This window comes from Lepisosteus oculatus, chromosome 21 (assembly GCF_040954835.1).
Source record: "Lepisosteus oculatus isolate fLepOcu1 chromosome 21, fLepOcu1.hap2, whole genome shotgun sequence".
NCBI classification, from domain to species: domain Eukaryota; kingdom Metazoa; phylum Chordata; class Actinopteri; order Semionotiformes; family Lepisosteidae; genus Lepisosteus; species Lepisosteus oculatus.
In genome coordinates, this window is record NC_090716.1 from 8,186,504 (window position 1) to 8,212,628 (window position 26,125).

Here is a 26,125-nt window from a genome sequence, read left to right on the forward strand (position 1 = left end):
ACTGCAGACACACCAGCCTTCCAGAACTGAACATCTGCGTTTAACTATACTGTACCATTTGAATGTTTTAGCACACTTTTTGGCTTTTTAATTTTGTCAATCTGCTGGGGTGTTGAAACCAGTTTTTGTTACATTGTGAATAACCATCTTCCCCTTGTAATGTTGCTAGTTCCTAACTCCAATGTAAAAGTAAGAGTTGCAGAAACAGAAAAGGTTTGTCTTTTATCAATGGAGCACACTGTATTGAGTTATATTCTCCCTATAAACAGGGTGAATTTTTACAAAATATGATTTTTTATTTTAGTCATTAAAGGTTTATTTTAGCCAGATGTTCAGGCAGTGGTACAAATCTATAGTAATGCTTGTCAATCCATACAATTTGAAAGCAGACACTCTTAACAGACACATTCTGTTAGAATAGTACATGTCATCCTAAAGCACCTGCTGTCTTGTTTTTGTATAATAAAGTAGGTTATTTTTTACCCTGGTGTCCCAACCAACTCTTTCAGACTAAGGATGGTTCTAAGAGCTGGCTTTCTGTTGTTAGCACTTAATCTTGTATTTAACCATCCAGATTCACTTAACAATCACATCATGGTCATATTCAGTAACTTTTTCTTCATCTTGTATCTATCTTGGACTCTGTAATCAGCTTCCATATTCACAAACCCAAAATGTCAGAATGGCTTTTTGTCCTTTTTGTCCATATTTTTGTAAAAAACATTAGCATACAGTCATGAAATTAAATTATACAGTAATTATACAGTAATTTAATAAAATATCACTTATATTACCCATTGAAATAGTATTGATCTTGGAGGGCATTTCAAGGGAAGCACCCATGAGATTTAATTAATAATCGGGTTTTTAGAGTCCAGCTTCAACAGAAATTAGAACAAACTTTTTGATGCTGGTTTCATATTTTGACATTGTTTCCATTGAAAGACTCCATAGTGCAGCAACATTTAAATGTGTGATTCTTTTCAATTTGTGTTTGCTGTAATGATTTACATCTGAATATTGCAGTTTTGCAGCTGTTACTGCTCCTAGTCTTAAGGCTCTAGGTAAGCACAGGAACAACTTGGATGGTTCTACTGAATGTCTGTTATGGGTCTTTATTGTTATTTTCAATCTTTGACGTTTTGTCTACCAATCTATTTTAATATAGCCTTTCTTTCTTATACACAGATGTTATATATTGTCAATGTCATTAAAATAAAAATACATGTACTGTATGGATAACTGGAAGCAAGTTCTGTAGCTGTTATTGTACTATAGATGTTCCATTATGCTTAAAGATACACACATTAGCAGACTCCTTTTCCGGCTTTCAGTGGTGAGAGTATACTAGCACTAGCATTACTTTTTACTCATTTTTATTTGCACTTCATAGGTTTTAGTTTTTTCACTGTGATATTTCTTTGTTTGCTCATAAACTATTAACTACTTCTTCTAGAAGTTCAGTCATTCCTTCATTCCTTGACACTGCTCCCTGTGAGCTCAGGCATGTCCAATACAGGCCTTATGTACCTGGAACGTTTCTTTGCCTCTTCCATGTTGCTGCTGCTCCGGCCTGATTCCCTGTTGTCCTGGCCATCTGCTGTAGGCCTTTGCCCCTCTAGTTAAGATTGTCACCTGTCTCTGTGCTATGTGCCGCTGGATCCCAATACCGCTGCTGTCCGCCAGCTGGGTTCACTGTTCACCCTGCCACGTTTGTGCTGCATCCTGCGGGTCACTATTTGCCTCCGTGCTGTGCACTCCATGCATCGCCGCTGTTGGATTATTTTTCTGATGCTGCGGCAGTTTGCCGGCTGTCTTGCCTGCCCACGTTTTGTGCAGCAGCTGACTCTGGGTTGGCTGTGGCTATCATTGTCTGCCAGACCATCTTCCCCTGGTGAAGGATTGCCTGTTGACTGTAGAGAACCGTTTGTTTGATCTGTATTGTAGTATAACTTTCAATCACTGGTGGTATTATTTTTATGAAGATGCTATAATCTTTTTTTCTGTGTCAATAATCATGATCTTCCATGTTTTGAGATTACTCTTTGGCCTCAACCTTCTTTCATTCTTGTAGATAGCAAATTGTATGGTTACTAACATAGTCTGGGAATTCTGTGTGGACAGATTGTGCAGTATTTCAGCCTGTGATAATATCTGTAGCTATTATATTAGTGGTATTTTGTCCCATCAGTATTGAGCTGTGTGCCATGGTATTGATCATGCCTGTCTGTATTAAGGATCCCTTGGCACTGTTCAAAAGAGTAAGTGTTCCCTGGTGTCCTAGCTAAATATATATCTGACCTACAGTACAATACCAACCTTACCTCCTCAATTGTGTCACTTAATTGCTGTTACTCACTTCTCTACGATGGGGCTGCTCTGTGATGGGGCTGCTGACCCACAACTCCAACATATCACCATGGTGAGTGCCATACTTCAGTGGGTTCCCCACTTATATATAAAGCACTATGGAATCATTTTGGATGAGAATAGCCAAAGAAATGCAATTTTTATTAAACCTCCGTTATGCATTAAAAAATAAGGCAGCACAATTTACTTTCACCAATAAAGTAATACATTATTGTACTGTAATTTCCAAGGACATCATCAAAAAATTGTTCAGTTATTGTTTTTTTATATTTAATTTGTAGCTTAATGGTCTTGAACAATATTATATAGAAAATATTAAGCATATTAATGGATTATGAACAATAGCCTTGCAATATCATTACATGAATAATTTCCCCTGTTCAGTTAACAGACATATACATTTTGTTAGCAGTGTAATACAGCTTTATAGCATCTGCACCAAGGAGAGAACATATTATTAACCACTGCGTGCAAAATTGATGTCAAGCAATGAGGTAGGTAGAAACATTTTCCTCTGAAAATGTTGCATAAGAGGATTGTGTGTAAAATATTAATGCTGCTCATCAGTTTTTGCTTTTACAGTAGGCCTACCTCTACAGCTCATGCTCTGAGCAATTATCTGGCATGTTCTTTGGCTGCCTATAGAAATAATTATGCACAAACACAAGACTTATGAATAATGTAGCAGATACTCTTTCAAGAAATTGTTAATAACGAGATGTATAAGCTGAACAGCTGGAGAGAACCTGGGATATGGGGATCCGAAATAACTTTATAAAACAATGCTAGAAGAAACCGTAAAAGCACTGAATTTATGATTTTAATTAAATTCACTTTATAGATACTTTTCTGCAGGGTATTGTGTTGTGGAAGATGCACACCATTAATTCACATGCACAATGCTGAATATCATTTTTCACCTTTGTCACAAAACTATTCAGGATATAGAACATACAAAATGAAGGGTAAAAGTTGTCAAATTTGTTTCATTCCTTGCCTGTTTCTTTAGCTGTACATTCTGTGAAGATGCAAAAATTATGAGAGACCTATTTTGCTTTTCCCAGTAAGTCCTGATATTACCAGTGCTATCTCTATCCTAGCAAGTTCTTTTCTGACACTAGGAATAATGCATCCAACAACATTTGATCTCCTCATTAGCATAAGCAAGGCAACGATAACCACAAATCTGTTTTAAAACCTTCAAATATTTATTTTTCAATTCCCCTGGAGATGTTTTAATTAAGATTTTACACACAGACAAAATAACCCTAATATATCTTGTAGCTACTGTATAAGACTCCAGATAAAACTTTTTTCCACGGAGTGTATGATAAAAATCAGTGGAAAAGGTAATTTTAATTAAGTACAGAACAATGGCCCATATTGCAGACCTCAACAGTGGGGAAAAAGGAGACATTTTTACAAAAGAACAGATTTTGAGGAAATACTTGTAGAAGGCAAAAATTCAACCTAGTTATGTCAATCGGTTGCCAGGTGTTTATACTGACCTTATTTAACTGTGGCTTTGAAGTGAACACTAAATGGCAATGTTGAGGGTATAATAACTTGGAAAATCTAAATGTGCTGTGCAATAACACACATATAAAACACATATGCAAAAAGAAAGAGATGAAAGAAAACCACTGCAAGCTAACCTTTTAAAACTGGGAGTAAAATTATACTTGACATTGAACACTATAGTGAAAAAATAAATTTTGGAAGTTTAAACAATATTGACCTTTGATGTATTAATGCCAATGATGCTGATAGCCTGTGAGCATACCTTCATTCGCAGTTTAGCATAAACATCTGTTGTGTCCATAGCTTAATATCAGACACTTGTGAAGTGCAGAAACATCAGCAGTAATAACTGGTCCACTAATTTGGTCCACAACAAAATTATTCTCAACAACATACCAACATAGCAGTAAAAAACAATAGTCTGACCAAGAAGAAACATGTAAATATTAAAAGGTAAAGGTTCACAGCATTGAACCATGTAGAACTTCCTGAGTAAGTGGGACAACATCATATTTATAACAATCATGATTTATTAATTGGATTGGATCATTATAACCTAAATAATTTTTCTTGTAACTCAGCAGGGTACCTTGTTTGATAGCAAATCATTAATTAATGAGAAACAACATTACTTAACACTTAACACTTGTTTTGAGGCATGCTTGTAACAAGCAACAGAATCCCCAAGCAAAACAGATTGAGCTATGTCAGTCTTTGGGATGTCCTGCACCAAACTCATTTCCTCATCCAAATGAACCATATCACCATCTCAAAAAATTCAATAGCAAATAGTTGTTCACCAGATTCAACAGGAGAAATTCATATAAAGATCAAATTTTTAAGAGAGCAAATTCAGTAGAGTTCCAATACAAGGTTAGATTTAAATACATACAGAATATGCTATGTCTTTTAGGGATTGACTTAGTACCCAGTAACTCCATATAACTTCTCATGCAAGGGCTGGCACCTTTCACAACAGTGTCCCTGGCCTTCCTCCTGGGACATTGGCTTTGGAAGAGCCACACATACTGTACTGGTCTACCTGTCTCGGCCGCCTGCAGCAGCCCCGTTCATGTCCTGTAGTATTTTTCCTGTGTAAAATCATTGATTTTTAAGATAATGTGACACTGCTCCGTGTGGTCCATGGTGTTGTAAAATACAAACATTTGATTTCCAGGGCCATTAAAAGATTGTATCTGGGCTCTTCACTTCCTCCTTGTTATGTTTCCTATAGGTGTTTACATTGCAAGCAGTTTTCCTCTGTATACTGAACTATTTCATTTTAATAATCGTCATGCTCCTGCTATTTTTAAACAATCTTTTTTTATTTTGTTACTGATAGTAGAATAAATTACAGTACACATGCAGAGTTCCCTGCTTTGCTTGTACTGGTGAGATCTCAATCCTTGATTGATCTTTTCTGATCATGGCACTGAAATCAGATTTATTGCTCAAGTTTTGTTGGAAGCCCAATGTTTAAAAGGTAAACCTTTTCATGTCAATATTTTCGTTTTTTAGAAATTCGCTTAAAATTATAAAGTATTTTTATTCTACTACTTGGCAAAAGTTTACTTTTGCAATTGAGTTCATTTACAGTACAGTGGGCATACAGTACATAACAGTACAATATTAAGAAATTATTTCAGATTATTACCAACATGAGTCCAACGGACCGGTTAAATTACTCTTTTTACAATGAGGGTATATAATTAAAAAAAAAAAGTAACCATCAGATTTCCAGATGAAAAAAGGCAGAATTTGAAAAGGTGTATGAAAATAAAATCTTGCATGTTTACCCATCCACTCCGTAGCGAAAATTACCATTTGACTTTTAATTAGAGGTCCCTCAGAGATTAAATCTGGAACAAAAAGTGTTTTTTCATCTTAAAACCCTTACATTTCCTGACATTAATTGTAAACCCCTTTGGGTCAAACATATGGTTATTGGTGTTGTGAGATTCATTAGCTAAAAAAGAAACAGTGTCTTATTCCAGGCATTCCTATGTTCTCTTCAATAGTACCACGTGTTTTTGATGCCACTGGGTATGACACGGGCAATGTTTCATTAATCCTTTAAAGATATTCATGCTTTATTGAAATGGCTGAAATAGTCCATATAATTTTTTGTTGCTTTTTTTTCAAAATCCAGTTTTGATGTTCAGCAATGGGTGGTTAAGACTAATGCAAGTCACTATGGGCTGACCTGTACTGTTGTGTGTTGGAGTTGTTTGCTTGGAGTCCTGATATTCAACTTGCTTTCTTTTGTTGCATGCATTTTTCATCATAAAGCAATCGCATATGTCTGAGCACTGACCTGCTGTGGTGGTTGGATTGTTGCCTTAAGCTTGCAAAAGCCCTAATGCTGCATTGAACATTGCAATTGGCTGTTGTTGAGGCTTCTCCCACATTATGCCACTCCTTTTATTCCAGAAAGACAGCACTTGCCCTGTTAGGCAGATGGCTCTTCGATCTTCATTTACTTTAATTTTGTTTTTTTGTACTTGTGCAGAAGACATTAAAGTAAAAGTATTTCCATTTATTTCCGTTTCCTTGCTACGATAAATTGTCCCATACTGTACCTCTGTTTTCCCCAGAAGTATTCATTTGTCTCCTATTTGGTTTAAACAATGAGTAAAAGCAGAGGAAATTGCATTTTATATACGATTTCTTAAACCCCAGAAACTTGTAGAAAGTGGTTTTATTATCCCATAATGGGCTGCTTCTCTGCTTTTTAACAAGACGACCAGCATGACATTCGCTTACTTTAATTTCAGTCTTATATTAAAGATTTGCAAAAATGAACTGGTTCAGTCCAAATAGTCCTTCTACCCAAATATGTGGAGAACAGGAATCTGTGGGTAATTATTGGTATAAATTATATATATTTCATGTATAAGTGAACTACACAACAAGAATGTTTTTCTATAGTAGAATTGAGTGCACCTTCTGGAGTAATCAAGTCTCTCACACAAATGGTGCTGGAGAAGTGTTAGAAATGCAAATGTAGCATAATCTACCTGCATATTTATTTCTTGACTGTAGCAATCTCTGTCTTAAAGTGACTTATCATATCATATTGCTTTGCAGTATAGTACTGCACCTTGCTGACTTTGTCATTGTGCAAAATCATTGCACCACAGTCATGCATTTTACTTCATATACTGTAAGTCATCTTGTAATGACACACACAAAGTTCTGATTAACCCAAAATGTAAACATACTGTATTTTTATTATGTCTTGGGCTTATTTGTAGATTGGAATTAACAGTTAGATACAAATACATGGTAATGTGTTTTTTAACAAAATGTAAATGAGCAGTACACTGCTTTGGTTCTAAAAAAGAGATCTTCCACATATAATTCCATAACAGATAAGCTTGTCTTGACATTACAGTTGAAATGTGTTGCAAAATGTGTTACTTACCAGAGAGAGAATACAATGGACATGAATGATATAGACCTTGTAGGTTTCTTGAATCATGAAGGAAATGCATTACTAAGAGCAGCAGTTGACTTTCTCATTACCTCCTGTGCCTTAAGCCATGTTCCCCTTCTCACTTCTACCGGTAAATGATCTGTACTTGAAATTAAACCATCTCAGTGCTCATACAATCACCAGCCTCTCAGTCTGTCGGCAGATGGAAGTCACAGTGTGCCCCTTTCCCAGCTGTTGCAGCAGTGCTGCCTCAGTGCTCCTTCGGCGAGATCGCTGCTCAAGGTCTTTCTTTTTCTTCATGTGCACTTCGGTCTGACCTGAGTGGTTCACTGGATTTTCAGACTCATCTTTCTTTGCTTGAAGTTCACTGTGTGCTTGACAGCTAGTCGTTGATTCTGAAGCTCAGTTCAGGGGAAAAAATAAAATTTAAAAAGAGCAAATCAATTTAGTAAAACGCTCAGCCCTTCTGTGCTTGCCTTTTTATACTGGCGAAAAGCATATTTTTTCCCAGTGCTCTTTTAAGAACATTCTTGTCTCTCAGAATATCATCTCTTCATCATATTTTCATATCGTGTATGGCTGTGCAATCAATGTTCATTGTGAGAGGGTTTGTTAAGAGAGCTTGTAAGTACAGCCTACTACGCAGTGTTCACCAAGTATGTCATACTGAGAAAAGCTACAGTCTGAACCTCCTATGAGGCACTCTTGTTATGTACACAAACCCATTCAGCTGCCTCTTCTTGATCGTAATGTAGTGCAAAAAATTAACTCCAAGAGTTAAACCTCTCCCCAGTCCAAGAGGGTGAACCCAGCAACCTTATAAAAATCAGATTTATAACCCAAATAACCCGATTGCTCCTGCAGTACTGACCTTTAAATCTTTACCCAAAGGTCACCATCATGTAGATTGTCCTACAAACTGAGAGCTTTGTTTGAGAGCTTAGCTCTTGCTTCACAACAACATACCGAAACAACACCAGCAGTGCAACAGATAGGATTACTCAGCATGCAGGTTCATTCAGTCCTTCTGCAGCTGTGAGGCTATGCGTGTTATGTGATATTTTCTGTAGAAAGTGCTTTAAATCTGCAGCATAAGTCATAACAGAAATATTACATGCAGTTAATTGCTTCTCCAGATTGTCATTTCCCATGATGTATTACCTTATTTTATCAATCAGATTTTTTGAGCTTCTACCCCAGTATTAATCTTTAAAACCTAACAAATAACTGAAAAATAATATTGTATTATTATAAATAAAAATATTTACATTAGTATATTCCCAGAAAAATTAAGCATACAAATGTTTAACATATGGAGTCTTGCATAAGCACTGGCATGATTTTCACATTTTGTTGCTTTACAGCATGCAGCCATGACACTGCAGTAACAACTAATATTTATGTACAGAACCTGCTCCACACTTTCAAAGCACTAAACAAAAAGAATGAAGTAAATAATTAATATGAATGGGAAAAAAAAGCAAAATCTTGATAACATTTTCAAAACCTTTGCTGTGGCAAATCTAAATTAACTCAGGTGCACAGAACTGCAGTACCTTAACAATGCACACAATTATTATTGCACCTCTGTGTGCCATAATAGTAACTCACATGATTTCAGAATAAATATATTTGTCTCTCTAAGGTCCTTAAGTTAGTGAATTTCTAGCAAGATTCAAGATTTTACCATGTTCGACCATGCCATGAACCATGCCACAGTGAGGCCAACAATCAATTTGAAAAAGCAACATAGTTCAATGGCTCAGATGGGAGAAAATGTCCCTGAGCCAGTTGAGTGGCATGGTGTGTTGGTGGTGGCATTATTATGTTATGGCGCTGCTTCTCATCGGGAGATCTGAGAAGTTTGTCAAGACTGAGGGGAAAATATACAGTATAGAGCAAAATACAGGTACCTGTAAGTATTAGAGGAAAATATATTTCAGCCTGCTTAAGACTATAACTAGGACAAATATTCAGCAGAATGCTGATCCAAATTCTAAGACCAAAGCTTAACTAGAATGGTTTATGAATAAGAAAGGCCATTGAGTGGCCCAGTCAGAGTCCTGATTTGAAATTTACTGTGAATCTATAGACTATAGACTACTGTCCTTATGTGATCCCCACGCCTGCAGGAGCTTGAGCAAATCACACAAAGAAAAGGGCAGAAGTTGCACTCCAAGCCAGTGTGGAAAGTTGGTGGAGACTTGTCCAAAAAGATTTGAGAAAGACTTGATGAAAGATCCTTACACCAAATATTGAGTTAAATGAATATTTATGCAATTAACGTATTCCAGAGACAAATTTTGTCTCTTTAGTTTTTCTTTATATTTACTGTAATCTACCTTAGCCATGGACATTTTCAGTTTGAGCCGTAGAACATTTAAAATATTCCAGATGTGAAATGTTTTAACAACTAACACATGACATTTAAAGTATATATCAAGCTGACTGCGAAAGGTCAGCTGATAAACTCCAGAGGAATATATCTCTTTAGATCAATATCAGCTGTGTGGTTCTAAAATGTATTAGAAGCAGTGGTAACATATGGATTTACTTTTATGTCACATAATTATTAACCCTCAAACCTTGTTTATGATAGTTGAAGATACCCATTTTACTTCTGTTTCCAAAGGTTTTAAAAATGTATGCAATTGCAGGGCTAAATTCAAAATTAGAATAATTTATTTTTTCTTTTCACCCTATTTGAATTAATGTAAATTAAGCTTCATTTTTCAGTTCTTTGTAAGGCTTCAAAGATTATTACTTGCCATTATTCTTTTCTCATCTCACATGTGCACATTCACCATACTGCTTCAGCAGAGAATTGCCTCAAACTGTGACTTAGAAGAAATTCATAGTGTATTAACACATAAATCTTAGGGAAAGATATCCACTCCTATGGAATAAAAATTGAGATTTTCATCTTGCTTCAGCAACCTTTTGTATTATTTGCCATATACTAATTACAAATTAATGATGCCTGGTATTAGAATTGACTGTAAAGGTGTATGAATGTGTTTTTCTTTCTGGGTGCTTTTGTTTATCAATCTTACAATGTGAAACTATGTTGTTTATACACATTTGTAGGAAATGATATTCAGATGATTTTTACCTTGCTGACAAGCAAATAATTATTTTAAGGCAAACCAGCATTTAAAATACAATGTAGGAATATAAGCTTTTAAAAATTTAGCTTATCATAGTATTTATTAAAAATGCAATATAAGCAAGATATATTATGACCCAAAGTACTTCTTTGAATGTATTTCTTAACTTTTAAATAATCATAAAAAGTATTATTTGTTAAGACACGTGAGAGGAAATGTTTTGTGCAGTGAGGTTAATATACAAATTTATATGATTGTTTCATGTTCAGAAGGAAAACAAATACCCTGGGAACATTCATAATACTGTCATGCCATAACTATTTAAAATGTATTGTTCACCACTAAAAACAGTTTTGTTTAATCATTACAAGTCATTTGCTGAACTGCATTCAAGCTGTGCAAACCCAGAAAATCTCTGGTCATGAAATATACTAGTGGTTTACAGAAACCCTGTATACAGGAACATCTCAGATCAAATATAATGTGCCCTATTTTCAGTAGACAGAGGCATTCTGTCCTGGAAAAATGCTGAAAACCTATTGCTGTAATTTATTTTTTTCTGACAGTAATCATAATCAGAAGGAGTCATAAGAATGCACTTGAATCTCAGATTTCTCTCCATGGTTTCAGGCTTGTTTCTCACAGGTAAGTTTTTTTTTAACTTTAGAGCTATAGTCTAGGCCACATTACCCAAAGAGTTTTAACACTGAGCTGTAGGTGCCCTGATAGGACACTGAAGAAAATCCCTCTGAGTTGCTGCTTATGCAAGTTTTGACCTTGAAAGAACGCTAATCTTGGCTTCTGCTGCTGTTCTGCAAGTTAATGAGCGATTAAGCACTGCACCTCTTTTCTTTTTCATTTAAGAGTATTCTTTGATACTAACTGTGCAAAGATGTGCTTTTTTTAAACATTTAAATACTTTTCATTTCTGCTTTGAATTGAAAGCTTTGGCTCTGTAGCATCATTCCCACTGAAACAAAACCCCCAATTCTGTGTAATTATCCTTGTGTTGCCAAAAGGCAGATCTTAAGCTTGTATCATCTTTTCTTGAGCTTTTTTTCTTAGAAATGTTTTGTGGTCTCTTCCTCTGCCTCCTTAGCATTTTTCTAGCCTTGTATGTGTGTCTCAGCTGTCAGAAAATCTTTCTTACTTTTTTTGTTTCAAAGAGCATGCCTTACCATTTATGAGCAAAGATGATAAAATAATCCCTTGCAGGCAAGTGCCATGTGCTATCGGCAGGTAACATTCTCCTTTGACGAATCTTCCCTTTTTCAAACAATACAAGATAAATGAAAGTCCTGAAGAGTTTATGAAGAACAGAACATACAGTACACTTGTTCACTTCTTAAAATGTTCTTTACTGTGAAATCAGTTAGGAATATATCATATTTCATAAAATAAGCATGACACAGCAGAGTTTGTGTTCTTCTTGATGTAGTGTTCAGATAATATTTTATGACCTTATTTAACTGAAGAAAATAAACATTCAACATTTCTACCATGTAGTTTTCAATTCTTTTTGATACTTAGTGAGTTCAAGATTGAACAATATTTCTTGCACTGTTATTGCATGCATCAGTGCCCTAAACCGCAGACCGCAAATTCTAAGCCTTTGGATTCTCATTTTCTACACAGTCTTACTCTCTGTTATTTTTTATTCTGAATAAGGAGGCTTCATAACATATTGTCATTCAACATCATGTTGCATAGGTGTTTTTTTACTGTATGTTGACTCCAACCGATAAGAACAGAGTTAAGGGCCTCCGAGTTGTAGCTCACTGTATGAATACTCTCCGGATAAAAAAATAATTGTAGCTATATATTATCACTGTATATTATATAATTATATATATATATATTTTTATCAATTGTACAGCTTGTAAAACTGGAACCTAGTCTTTTCTGATAAAACCAACACAGCTCTTCTTAACAATGTCACACACAGTTAAGGGGTATTTCAGTATTTCTTTTCCAAACCTTGGTTTCAGGTAGTCAGAATTGTACAGATTTCTCTTACTATGATTTTTTAAAGTATTTTTTTCTATTTGGTGTCCAGAAAATCCGTAGCAATAACCAACCTGTAGCAATGGCAGAGCCAAGCTAACAATCAATGTCTATTGAATAAACAAGTTAATTTAGATTAGCATGAATCTTTATTCTATGTTTCTGAAATACACAGTTTATGAAGTATTAATTTACTGTCCTTCAATTGTTTAAACAAGCTATGTAAATATGTTATGTAAATAAATTAACACTTGGTTTTCATTACTCATATGCATATGCTGGTTTCAATATGCAAAGCAATAGTCAATGCAACCTACAGATGTTTTGCACTATTTAATTAGGTGAAAAATACATTATCTTTAATTTAGGCCGAATGTTAGGCTCAAAACTGAGTGATTTTTGAGATTTCATCAGAAGCCAACCTTACAACAAATACTGTAGTACTTGAGCTGAACACAAAATGGCAATTTAAACTGTTGTAGAGACACATCTTTGTTAAACAAGGAGGCAAGGGTTCATCATATTCTAAGCTTGATGGAGAACAGTGACTAAACAGGGTCTTGTTATTAGTTGTGTAATCCTGCAAGGATGAAAAAAAAGAACCGTCACCTCAGAAGCAATTCTGTAAATTGTGTGCAATAATTCTGGAGGCAATAAATAAAATCAAAAATCTGAATTACAAATGGCTTTGGATTACAGTCTGCTTAAATTCAAGTAGAAGTGCTGCTGTAATTTTACAGTAAAAACAGATGTATTTATATATATGAACAGCAGTGGCTGCTGGTCAGGTAATGATTCTGTGTGTATTGCCTTCATGATGATCTTTGCACTTTTCGATGAACATCTTAGTTAATGCCATAGATCAAAGGACATTTCTTTGTTTTAAATAAAGAATTGGAAGAATTTTCTGATATAAAATGCTGATGAAAATGGTAAGTGAGCATATGAGCTCACACCACAAAAAAAGTCCAGTTAGTTATAGTAGCTGTGTAACAGAATCTGTCTCTTTTCCAGCTGTGCCATCATGTTGAACATTCACATGCCCTTTACTGGTTATACAAAACCAAGGTCATACTGGGTTTTTATCCAGAATTTCTAGTCCTGAACATTGGATGTCATAATTTTTACAACTAATTCTATTCCACCCTCTAAAAATGTAGAATATTCTTCACACCCTAAACACATATACTGCAGTGTTCTGAGATTCCTGAAATTGAATAAGAGCGTATAGAATTTCTAAAATGTATCCAGTAAATATATAATATTTACCCGAATATAAGCCCCAATTCTTTTCTGATTTCAGGGTGGTACAATTGGCCTGCTACTTACAGTATATTCGAATATACAGTAAGTAAAAAAAAAATGGAAGTTTATCTAGTAAAAATTGGAACATGTTATTGTTGTTGAAATGTTGCGTACTGTAATGGACTGCCATTTTGCCTGTTCTGGCATGTTATTGTGATTGAGTGATAAACTTTTATATTATTTTTTAGTTATCCATAATGAACACTTTTGCATTCAAGAAGGTGATCCTCTACATCAGGCTCCAAGGCAGTTTGGTGTGGATTTACTGTCACAACAACTAACCATTCCTGTTCCAGAATTTAAAGTGTCTAGTGCCAGAATAACGCACTTCAAGAGGAAGAATGGGTTTTATTTTTGTGGTGTTGTCCTAATCACTTTGCTTTAGGCTATGAAACATTGCATATCAGTTTGCTTTGATCTCATCAATCCTAAAACTCCTCTCTTCCGGATACGAAGAAGTTAACCGTATTATTTTCGTTTTGTCGTTTCAAATCCTCTCCATTTTCCATCATTTATTTAAAAACGAGAGAACTTTTTCATTTTAATTTAATGCCAACCATTTCTGTTCTATTGTGCTTTGTAAAATTATTTTTTCTTACTCCACAGCCCAAATTTCTGGGTGCGACTTACAGTATACTGTATTTATGGGTGGCTTATATTTGGGTGAATAGTGTAGTTCAAAAATTATTTTACTTAAAGACATTGCTGCCACTCTGGTTGGCAGCAATAGGCAGCACAATCAGATTACTAAACTAAAATTGTAAAAAATATATATATATATTACACAAAGCCTTTACTTCTAATAAATCATATTTTTACTCCAAAAATGATTAAATGACGTGATAATTGTTTTCCAAAGTTGCAAGAACTAGAAATTGTGTAGTCATTCCCATATTTATTATAATATTTTTTCGAAAATGCCATGGGAATGGAATTTATTATATGCAGTACTGTAAGTTGGGTAATAGTACTGTCATTATACTGTTATAAAATAAGTAAGCCTAATTGTCAAACCCAAAGCCCTTTGCTAATGACTGCAAGCAAATCTGTATAAATAATTTACTAATCCTCTTCAATCTTTAAATGTGAGCAGCAGGATTTTACTTGTGTTGACCTATGGTATATTACTTGGTTATATTACTGTGGTATATTACTATGAATAAATCTATGTGAAGACCAGACAAGCTTGCTGACAAAAACTAATGTAATACCACGTCTTTCAGAATGCTGGTACAAAAATATTGTCTCTTTTTAGTATTTTGTTGAATGAGTTGTAGCTCAGGTAAACCAGTGTCTGTATTTGGTGGGATGTCAGCAGTTTTAAAATAAGGCAATTTTCAGATGTGAACTGCAGACGACTCTTTCTTTCCCTGTGTTTTATGATCAAGTGATGGCAGGAGAAAATTATAGATAAATTACTTCAGGGAAGCGCATTTGTAGCTTTCTACTCATATTGAATTAGACCTCTCAATATAATGATGTTTTGTGCTATTTCAGCAGTAATGCACTGTGTAAATTAAAAATGTCCAGAGCTCATTATTTTGGGCAGAGTGCATCATAAACTTATGCTAAGTGACCTGCCCATATCACAAAAGCACATTACGGCTCAATTATATGAAAAGACTAAGAGATTTGTATATGTTTGATCAGCAGTCTATCTGACCTGTGTTTTCCAATTAGCATCCATGGCATCATTCATTCTGGACATCTCAGTCTTATATTATACAGTATATGAAAGTAAGGGTCTTGAGTCCCTACACCCCTTAAAACAACTGCTCTGAATTTCTAAAGCCATTTTAAATGCTAACAGCAGGTATTGGATAGCTTCAAGTACTAAATAAAATCATCTAGCATCAGCAAGCAGTTTGTTCATTTTCTAATAGAACCCTTGTCACTCATGACAATAATATGGATTTACACCAAAAATGTGTCTTCACCTGAAAACATTTTTTTTCCACTGAACTATACATTGTTCAGTCTGTGCTGTACATACAGTATCATGCTGTGCATAATCTACATTTTCTGAATCAGTCTTGTGAATCCCTTGAGAAACGTTTTTCATATTACAGAACTATTATGATTGACTTTTTTATTGCTGGTGTCTGAATGAAATTGAATTCATTAATCACTGAACAATATATGAGCGTTTTATTAATTGAGATATCGGAAAAAAAGCACTTAAGACAATGAAAACACTACAATACATACAGTACAGTAGATAATCTGCTTTCCTAATTGAGAAGAAACATATTTTTAACCTTCTTGCCATGTCTGTATTCAGCAAGAGAAATGAACTAACTGATTAGCAATGAGCCAACTTTATTCACCAGAGTTATTATTGCATTATTCAATTGTTTAATTACAGAATTGAGCTTTAGAGGAAGAGCATATCTAATTCATGGTGACATTTCCAATTGTGTCTTAAAAAGTACATATTCTGTATTCAAAACAATCTACTGTAAATTAAAAAAATACCTACTGTGATAGTAATTAATTGAGGAAATAAACAGCATAATTGTTTAGTGGAGCAACAACATGGAGAATCTTCCTATAAACAGGGCACACTGGAAATGCTGCATTAGCTCATTGTGAACAATGGTGTCCATGATGACTTGCATGAACGGAAATCAAGCTGTTCACTGTCTATGGTAATGAGCTCCCTGTTTTCTCTTTTACACTGTTTGTGTACTAAACATCATTGCCTCCTTGTGCACAACATTTACTGCATACTGTAGCTGTTATATTAGGACACATACAACAGGTTTACAACAGTATAACATTGTGTATTTATTATTGCAAGTGCAATACCATGCAGATTTGTTTTTCTCAGGAGTTACAGATCTTCTGCTCAATAAAATCCTCTAATGGTTTTGTATACAGTACATGCCAGTGGGAGGCTTCTGATAGTATAACTAGCAGAATGTCAAGAGGCTTTGCTGTGGAATATTAGCATCTCTAAGCTGACTAGAAGGGGGTAGGGGCCATCAAATAGGGCTGGGCTGGGCAGTATTGTAGAAATGTGTGGGGTGTTGCAACAAATAAGATAATTATATTGGTAAGGTGCCTAACAGACATGCACACTACCACTTGTATGCGGTATCAAATGCAATTGTTTTGCAAATGTTAGTGATGGCTAAATAATTCAAAGCAGCTTAACTGCTTTCATCCTTGATTAAAGTCAAGGAAGAAGTTAGTGCTACTCTGTGAGAACAAGATTGCTTTTTCTTAATTTTCTGGGTTTAGCGAATAATAATACATTTTACGATTGCACAGCAGTGAAGGGTAAACAGTTCTGTTTTAAAGTTAAATGTCATATAGGAATACAAGAATTTATTTCTCACTCTGCAAAGGTTTGCTGGATTTCAGAGCAGCCTGTGCGTGTTTGAAATTTGATGCATGTGAAGTGTGAAGCATTTGTGGCGGAAAGTGTCTTACAGAGAAAGATTTATTTTCTATATAATGTTTTTCATGGCTCATAAACAGTGATGGATGAACTTAATTTTTACTTTAATTTCTTGCTGTTCAGTTGAGTAATTCCTCTGATATTAGAGGGGAAAATACTCTCTTTTGATCGTCGTTATGTGTATGTAAATGTCTGAAAGCTTGACAGGAATTTTTATAATTGTAATTTCTTTCACATGTTGTGATAAGAGTTCAGGCTTAACGAGTTTGTTTTGCCTTTTAGATTACATCTCTGCTTTCTTCTCAGCCTGGAGTTTTGAGTGAATATTTCAGGTAAAGTGGACATTTCTAGTTTTAAATGTTATTACACAAATATATTCTTGCATCTGATAGTTCTTTTTCTCTATTTTTTATTATTGTAGTATTAAAAAAGTTTCGTGCTTGCCTTATTAGACTTACAATATGTCCAATAATATATTACTATCCTATTCAGGATGGAATAAATTCACTTATACAGATAACTTTGATCTACACTAATTTTACAGACTAAATTTACAGTAGACAATTATTATGAAGTACATACTGTATATTTTATTTAAGAAATCTTAAAATAGAGCCTGTATATTGTCTGATACAATATGTACAGTACTAACATTGTAAATATATGTATTATATTCTATGTACATCTAAAACCACCTTTGATCAATATTTATGATCAAACACTATTTCTCTGTGATATCTTGCACACAGAATTGCAAATATCATGAATATTCCAATGCCATCACAAGACTTCACCAGTATTTCCAAGGGGGATGGACTTGACCTGGTTAATTTAATTATATGCTCCAGAGCATCCTAGTGTAAATCTAAGAAATGTTCAAAGATGTTCCAGTCTATATACTGTACCCATTCAGCCTGCCATGGTGACTCCTGTTCTCCAGGAGTGATACGATCCTGTACAGTATGTTTGCAGCATTGTTTCAGTGCAGCTGGTTTGAAACTTGTTTGACCTGTGGGCAGTTGATGGGCATCAAGTAGACTGATGCTGGTTGTGAAATGAGTAGTGAATAACAGGGATCATGCTGTTGTATGTAATGAGTCTGCCTGGAAATTACACTCCCTCGTGGGCATCCCAGGAGTTACAGGATGAGTGTTTTGGAGTAGTGAATTCTGTTTTCTTTAGCAGTAGTTTAGACTGAGGATCAAGCTCTGAGTTCACAAAAAGCTAAAAGATCCATCCCTGTCAAATCAATAATTCTATGTTTGTTACATTTCAGTGCATGTTTTATGGAAATGATAGTTTGGTAGGGAGGCAACAATTCACAGCACAGTTCAGTGTAGTTTTGAAATAGGTTTATTATGAAAGGCCCTCCACAGAGTCAGTCAGAGAGACGCCATTGTCCTCTTCTTCCTCAAATCTTAAAGTGTAAACTGTGTGCTTTTATCCCTCAGATACTGCAGGAACAGCCTCCTGTGTTACAATAAATGTCACGTTAAGGAAAAGACATGCAGTATTGAAAATGAATATGTTGGACATTGCAAACATCACAAAAGTTCAGCTGTCAAACATTCCTGAGCCTAAATACAGACCTGTCACTACCAGAGTTGCACAAAAGGTTTGCTGCCTGCCAGCTCTCTTAATATCAAAACAGCTGAGTCTAACCAAGTTTTCTACAGTTTTCTAGATACCTTCCTCCTATTAAGTTCTTTAATTCCAGTTCAAGGGTTAATTCAATGCTTTTTTTTTGTCCATGAATTGTCTGTCATGCTTGATAGTTTTGCTGTGCAACACTGTCTAACATTATTTCCATTCCATGGAAATAATGCAGTTCTCTTAATCAGTTGCGAGAATACATTATTTTTCAGTAATCAGAGATTGAAAACCTCAAACATCTGGATTCCCGGACCTTATTGTAGCACGAGTTTCATTTATCAATATATACGTCAATATTTAGAAGAATCATGTTTTTTTTATTGAATGCAATCTGCAGAAAATTTCATTCAATAATTATATTCTTAGAAGCAGTTATTATTAAAATATTATGGCTATTACATTTTAGAATGAAAAAATCATTGTTAAACCAAATGCTGTAAAAAATATTGATCACATGTTTTTCATTTTATTGACGCAGCTTTACTGTATACAGTATGTAAATATGGATCTTGAGGTGTTCCTACATGTTTTGTATAAAGAAAGCACTCTGATTGAAGAACAAATTCAACTGTTGCTTGAGAGTATAGTAAGGTAATAAATGTTATTTGTGAAAATGTAAAAGATTTTAGCGTCGAAAAGAAGATTTTTATAGGACTTAAACACAAAATACGAAGCCAATATATTTTATATAATATATATATAATTGCAGGTACTTTCAGAGCATCTTCTGTCTACATTGGAAATTTGTGCAACCCTATTCATTTTGAAACACAAGTTGAAATTAATTCAACTTGCTCGCTACCATTGTGAGGAATTTAGTCTCAAAATAAGGAATGTCATTTGTTACCACTGAATAGGGTTAGATTATTTTCTACCAAAAAAGTAATGAATAAAAGACAAACAACAGAACATTTTAATATTGAAAGCATACATTGTTGGAGTAGGGAAGGTTTGAACAGGTGTAAACAGAATTCAATGAATGCATTATCATCATCTATTTCCATTGCTTCTCTGGCTGAACAGCTGTCCATTAGATGAGTTTTCATTTGAGTTTTGCAAGGCTTTTAAGGCCTGTTTGTAAATTTAGATCACGGAAATTTAGATTCCTTGTTATTTCTGTTCTTTCCCTTACAAAAAGAAAAAAGATACTCTAGCAAGCTTTAAATGTATATCACGGAGGCTCTTTTATTTGTAGCGCTTGACTTGCAAACCAATGTACAGTACAGTATGCATATTGATGAATCCCCCATCCCTGACACCCTTTCCATGTGGAAAAACATCCTCCTCCCCTCCCCAGTCCACCCCCTTCCTTCACAAGCATAGAGGTAGCAGTATGGAGCGTTGGATAGTTCTCCCCAGGTCCTGTGGACCTCTGGAATGGAGAGCTTCATTTGTATGACATCAAGGAAGGAAAGCCCATTGAGGCTGTGGAGGGTGGAGGGGGCAACATAGAGACCACCAGCACTGAACGACCATCATTAGTGAATGAATCAATCAAACAAACACTGGGGAGCAATGGATATTTTCCCCAAAATAGTAGCCAGAGTGAAGATGCCAGCCCCCAGAACACTACTGCATCTGGACACTCTCACGTAGTGTAACAAAAGAAGCCCATTGCATCCTGAAGGCTCAAAATGCTGGGGGACTCATTCATTTATGTCTCGCAGTAGTCAGACAAGGTGTGTGAAAAAAAAAATTAAAATGGATCAATTGCTGGCTGTGATTTTAGGGACAAACTTCAGATTACTCCAGACGTTACCTTAAGAAATGTCTGCATCTACCAGAGGTATGGCCCTATTCCAGATTGCACTCATTTGACCTAAATAGCTTGATTTAAAATTGCTTTTGGTGTTGAGATGGGCACAGCTGTCTCAAAGGTGTAAACAATTAAATACTGCGCTACATGGGGACTTTGATTTGAGGGCCCAAGGACCTTCTTATGATAAATAGATTTAGATATGCTCAATGTACCACTTACATTTGCATTCTTTGTCATAATAACTTTAATTAATGCAGAAGAAAATGAAAATCAGTGCCAATGCAATGCTTTTTATTCTGAACGAATAGTGGAGATAATTTAAACTCATGAATCAAAGGAAAGGATTTGCTAAGTTGGCTTTGCTATTACCAAGACAGTCTGGTAAACATGTAACACTTACTGTTTTTACAGCTTTTCTTCCTTTGTTTGTGTAACATTTTCAAATTCTGTATTTAATATCTACAACACTGCTATTTCAATCACTTTCAGCGGTTGAGCTTAAAATAATTCTAAGCATCATAGTGAAATAAGATATCCTACATTTAGATGGGGCTCCAGTATTCAGTTCTATTCTCCAGTAAAAAAAAAACTGCTACCTGTACCTGTTCTGATTTGATGCTTCTGTTTTCATGTGTTTTAGTTAAAATGTGCTACATACAGTACACTGAACAAATCCATTTTCAGCTTTCTGAAAAAAAAATAAATTAGGCTGTGATTTACTGTAGGCATGAGAACCTTTGTAATGGAAAATGATGGACAAAAATAGAAACCATTGTAACTCAAAGACTTCAGGTAATTTAAACAAGTGAGATAACTGTACTGTATGTACCGTATGTTAAATGATTTGTTATGTCTCATTGTATTAGATTTTGAGATACTGTTGTACATCTTTTTTTGTTGTTTGTATTAGGGAAAACGTGCTCAGGACAGGCTGGGGGATTGCTGTAACTCCCTTTCTTACTGTATCTTTGTTTTAAGTTTGCATCTACAGTACAATGACTTTCCTTTCAGATAGTAAAGCAGTACAAATTCCTGTTTGAAACAGATTATCATTTATGTTTGAAACAATATAGTTCCCTTTTAGCCTTGATCCCATTTATCTACAAATTGAGACATAATTCTGTTAATTCATACTCTACGTTTAATTCCTAAAAATGAAAAAAAAAACTCTCATATACTGTAGCTCTCTGTCTGTACTTTTAGAACAAGGCAAGGACTTCAGGCATTTCCCTGGAGAATGCCTCAGTCTGGAGCATTTAGTCAGCAAGGGCCTCAAATGGAATTTGTAAGTATGATACTTGATTGTTTCTTTATCTTTGTTAATATGTTATTGGTGTTTCTCAAACTAGTTTAACCATCAGTCCAAGTACTTCATCCATCTAGTTTCTGTACTCCTGTTTCTAAAACACAGGACATTCTGCATGTTTTGCATTCAATGTAGTGCAGCATAGAGATTAAAATAAGTACTACGTACTTTAATCAAAGACCTGAACTGGCAAGGGGAGACGCAGAAGACGTTTGAAGAAATGTCTATTTAAATTCAGTAAATCATACATAGCTTAATTTTCCGCCCACAATCAAAGACATATTGTAGATTAATTGGCTTTTGTAAAATTGCGCCTTGCATGAGTGTGTACACTCACAATGTAAATGTACATTACATTTAGGCCAATTAAACACAGGTTTAACTTTGTAATCTCAAGCATCTATCAAGCTTCCTTGTGTAATATGAGTTTCACTAAATTACCATCACAAGGCATCTTTTTCTCACCAAAATGAACAGTGAATGTGTAGATGATCCAAACCCAGATTTACTGTATTTGCAATAGAGTAGTCCTACTTTATGAATTACTACTTTACGTTTAGCAGTACAGTTTTAATGTGATTTTTATCTGACCAATACGTACCAATCCACAAGGGCATATCAACATAAAATGTAATTATAATTAAGCTAGTAGTATTACAGTTAAAACATAACAGTTCAGGTAGGTAGCTGCGTCAGCATGCGTAGGCTGCAAAGGAACAAGTAATAGGTTTATTCCATGCTGAAAAAAAGAAGAAAGAGAAAACAACGTTTCGGCCGTGGAGCCTTCCTCACACCTGAAGAAGGCTCCAGGCTTCTGCTCCAGAAGAATATGCCAGTGTTTGGACAGTTTTCTTTTCACATCATTTCATAGTGAAATTCAGTTGAGTTTAAAAGTTTGATCAGTTTTGGTACTGTGCATTATCTTCATAAGTAAGGAGTTAAAATCTCAGCAGTCATCTCTCTGCTTTGCTTCTTTTAAAACATAATTTAAACAGAAGCTGCTTTCTTATTTCCTCCTCATTAGCAGAGATGTTTTGTTCTCAGTTTACCCAAGACGAGGCACCACATGTTCATATTTAGAAAAAAAATAGTTACATATAATACCCCTCTCTGATGAACGACAAATGACAGACAGACATTCATTCTCTTCTTTGGAGCATGAAACCAGGTTTGATGTCCCCCACAACAAGCGTTTCTGATAATTATCTACTTTTTGAATTATTATAACCATTGAAATCTGACTTGGAAGAGAGATGCACACTGTAGAGTATTTATTGTGAAGTGAAATATTAGTTATCCTTACCATGTGCAAAATTATTTTATTTTCACCCATGTTCTGTGTATCCTGTTGGAAAACCTAAGTCCTTACTTAAGTGCAAGGATGGGTAATTCTTCTTTTATACCTGGAAACAAGTATTTTTAATCTCATCTAATATGTTCAATTATTTATTTTGCAGAATTCCTTTGGACACCCAATGATGAGAGCACATCCATTGTATGTTGCCAAAGAGCCAAGACTCAGCTCCTCATATGTTGCTAATAATATAGGTCCTTTGGCTTATCCATGGCAGACGGTAAGGCCCGACAGTGTCTGTGAACTCTTCAAAGCTTTGATTTATTTTAATCAGAATTTGTTTGCTGAATAAGAAACTGAAAAACAAGTCATATCTCAGTGAGTTGGTACTGTATGTCAGACTCAATTTCAGTATTGTGGTTTATGTGATGTGCTGTTTCTACAATATATGAGGTGTCAGTGGAAGACAAGTAGTATAGTACATAATGATAAGGTAGGGCTAATTAAATTAGATATGTCTGGGCTTATTATTATTTTTTTAAATATTGTTTCATTAGTCTATTTTGACATTTTCTTTTCTGTGTAATAGAAAATGTAAATTTGAATAATTCTGGGTTTTGTTGATGAAACTGGATTTAGTGATTCGGGAGGCTAATGTCTTGTCAGTATTCCTCCACATCTGAAAGCTTTTTCAGTCAGGAAGGCACAATTACAGTGCTTTTAGCAAAATTGATTTCTTACCACAAATCTTTTCTTCAATGAAACGACTTGTCAATGACCTTTTTTTTATACAACTCTTCCCAGTGGTAGCTCAAGTACAATAATTGCTTTTTCTTCACAGACTGACTGAAGCATCAGCCTGTGAAGTATGAGTTAAAGTTCAAATTATGTGGCCTTTGTTCTTTGCTTAGAACTACATGCTCTGAATATTTAATAAATCTTCAAGGACTGTTTGGTCTAGAGAGATTTATTTTATTAAACACATTGTAGCAGAAAATGCGTTTGCATAAACAATGTTACAGTAGTAAGCATCTGGTGTGGTACAAAATGTCTCCTCATGTTATGAAAGCATGGAAAGCACATTTAAAACCTACTTTTACAGTCTTGTATTGTTGAACTTCATTATTAATAAAGAGGGATATCTGCTACACCAAATCCTGCTCCTGAGGGACCACTGTGTCAGCTGGGTATCATTCTAGCTGAGCTCTAAAACTCTGGTGCTAAATGATGCCTTTAATTGATTTGCTTGCTTATTTAGACTTTTGGTTAACCTGTTTCTGCCCTAATTCATGAGTTACAGAAATACCTCACATTAACCATATTGTTTCAGCAACAACAACTTCAGCACACATACTGTAACTTCAAACAGTCAACTGGCTTTCCATTATTTCTAACAAAACTGTTCTTAATAGGCAATCAGTTGTAAGATTAACAGGGACAGGTGGTAATGACAAAGAGACAAATACCCAAAGCTTGCCCTTTTCCAAAGGTTGTTAGTTTCAGTATACTGCAGGCAGCTCATCTGAATGAGGGGAGTTCTGTAATTGGTACAGGGTTTACAAGGTTCACGGCAATTACATAGCCTATTTTAAATGTTAAAAGATGAAACCTAATTTAAAAATATAATACAAATAATATTGTAAATAATAATACAAAGGCCAGGTTCAGGTTTGAGCACCACTGGGCTACCCACAACACTTCAGTTATGCAAGGAATGTGTTATTATTAGTACTGTATGACATACTGCCATTTCAGGAGCTTAGAAACATATAAAAACTATTTAAAGGTAAATGATGAAGATTAATTTAAGGTTTAGAGTGAAGGTCTTCACCAGCACTTACAGTACACATCAGCTGCTCTTGTTTCTGTTCTGGTCTCTAAGGGAGTGATAATTCAGTTTTAGTCGTGGAGGGCAGCTTTGTACGTAATTTATAATCTTCCGTGAGGTAAGACCTGGAACCAGGAGTAGTCTAGACAGATTAGGTGAACCATTGATTCAATTCAAGTCATTAAGAGTCTGGAATAGAATGAAAATGAGAAGACATGATGGCCCTCTGGGTACAGGAGTGAACTGTCGGTATACTAAGGTATGGTTTTACGAAATGTGTTATCTACTCAATTTTATTAGTATGTTCCACATTAAATAGCAGACATTAACATCTTATCTGGTTCTCACCCGGACACTTTAGTCATACTACGATGATAAGCAATCTCCGTCATTTCAGCAGTATTTAAACAGTATTTTGGTGCTGTACTTCAGATTTCACTTTATTCAAATAAGCAGTGTCTTATCTTAAATTATTATAAATAGTAACATAACATAGGATTTTTTGAAAATATATTATATACGATTATAATCTCAATGAGACAAATGTAATAAAGGTATTTTTCATTAGGTGGCTGAACATTTCGAAAGCCTATTTATTTTCAAACATTTTTACTTTTCTCTTCTTTAACTTTTAAAACAAATTTCTTTAATCACCACATCTCATACACGTTACTGCTTCTCTTGCAGTAAATTAACTTGGCAACACATTTTATTTGTTCATTAACACTAGAATTAATTAAAGACCTTGAGCTGTAGTGGAGATAAATTCTTATAATTTCAGTGCTTACAAGCTGTATTACTGTTGCCTCTGATACTACCATAAACATGTTTCACAGCGATATGTTTCTAGCTTTTTCCAACTGTTCTGTGATTTTCAATCTGCATTACACTATGTATCATAACATACCTAATACACTTATTCATAAAGCTAAAGTAACAATTCCAACTATGTGACAAAACATTTTTTTAAACAGTTTCAGAAGCTAGTTTGATTTTGAGGTGGTTGAATATTCAGTTAGCTTTTTTTGATTGACTTTGTGATGTGGAATGCATTACAGCAAAGTATATCTCTGTGTACTGTACATCAGCTCCTTAAGTTAAACTTAAACTTAAAAATATGTATTAGGGTGGAAATTATA

At 34.8% G+C, this 26,125-nt stretch overlaps 1 protein-coding gene across 4 annotated transcripts in view; it reads left to right on the forward strand.

Moving 5' to 3' along the window:
• The window catches only part of LOC107075802 (mucin-3A-like), a 112,276-nt gene that overhangs the window by 83,538 nt on the left and 2,613 nt on the right, over positions 1 to 26,125 (forward strand). For all 4 annotated transcript variants that reach the window (XM_015338330.2, XM_015338332.2, XM_069181760.1 and 1 more), the window contains 3 exons: positions 17,429 to 17,478; positions 21,762 to 21,843; positions 23,322 to 23,438. In XM_015338330.2, coding sequence (XP_015193816.2) covers positions 17,429 to 17,478; positions 21,762 to 21,843; positions 23,322 to 23,438 — 249 coding nt within the window. The remainder of the gene's footprint in view (positions 1 to 17,428; positions 17,479 to 21,761; positions 21,844 to 23,321; positions 23,439 to 26,125) is intronic.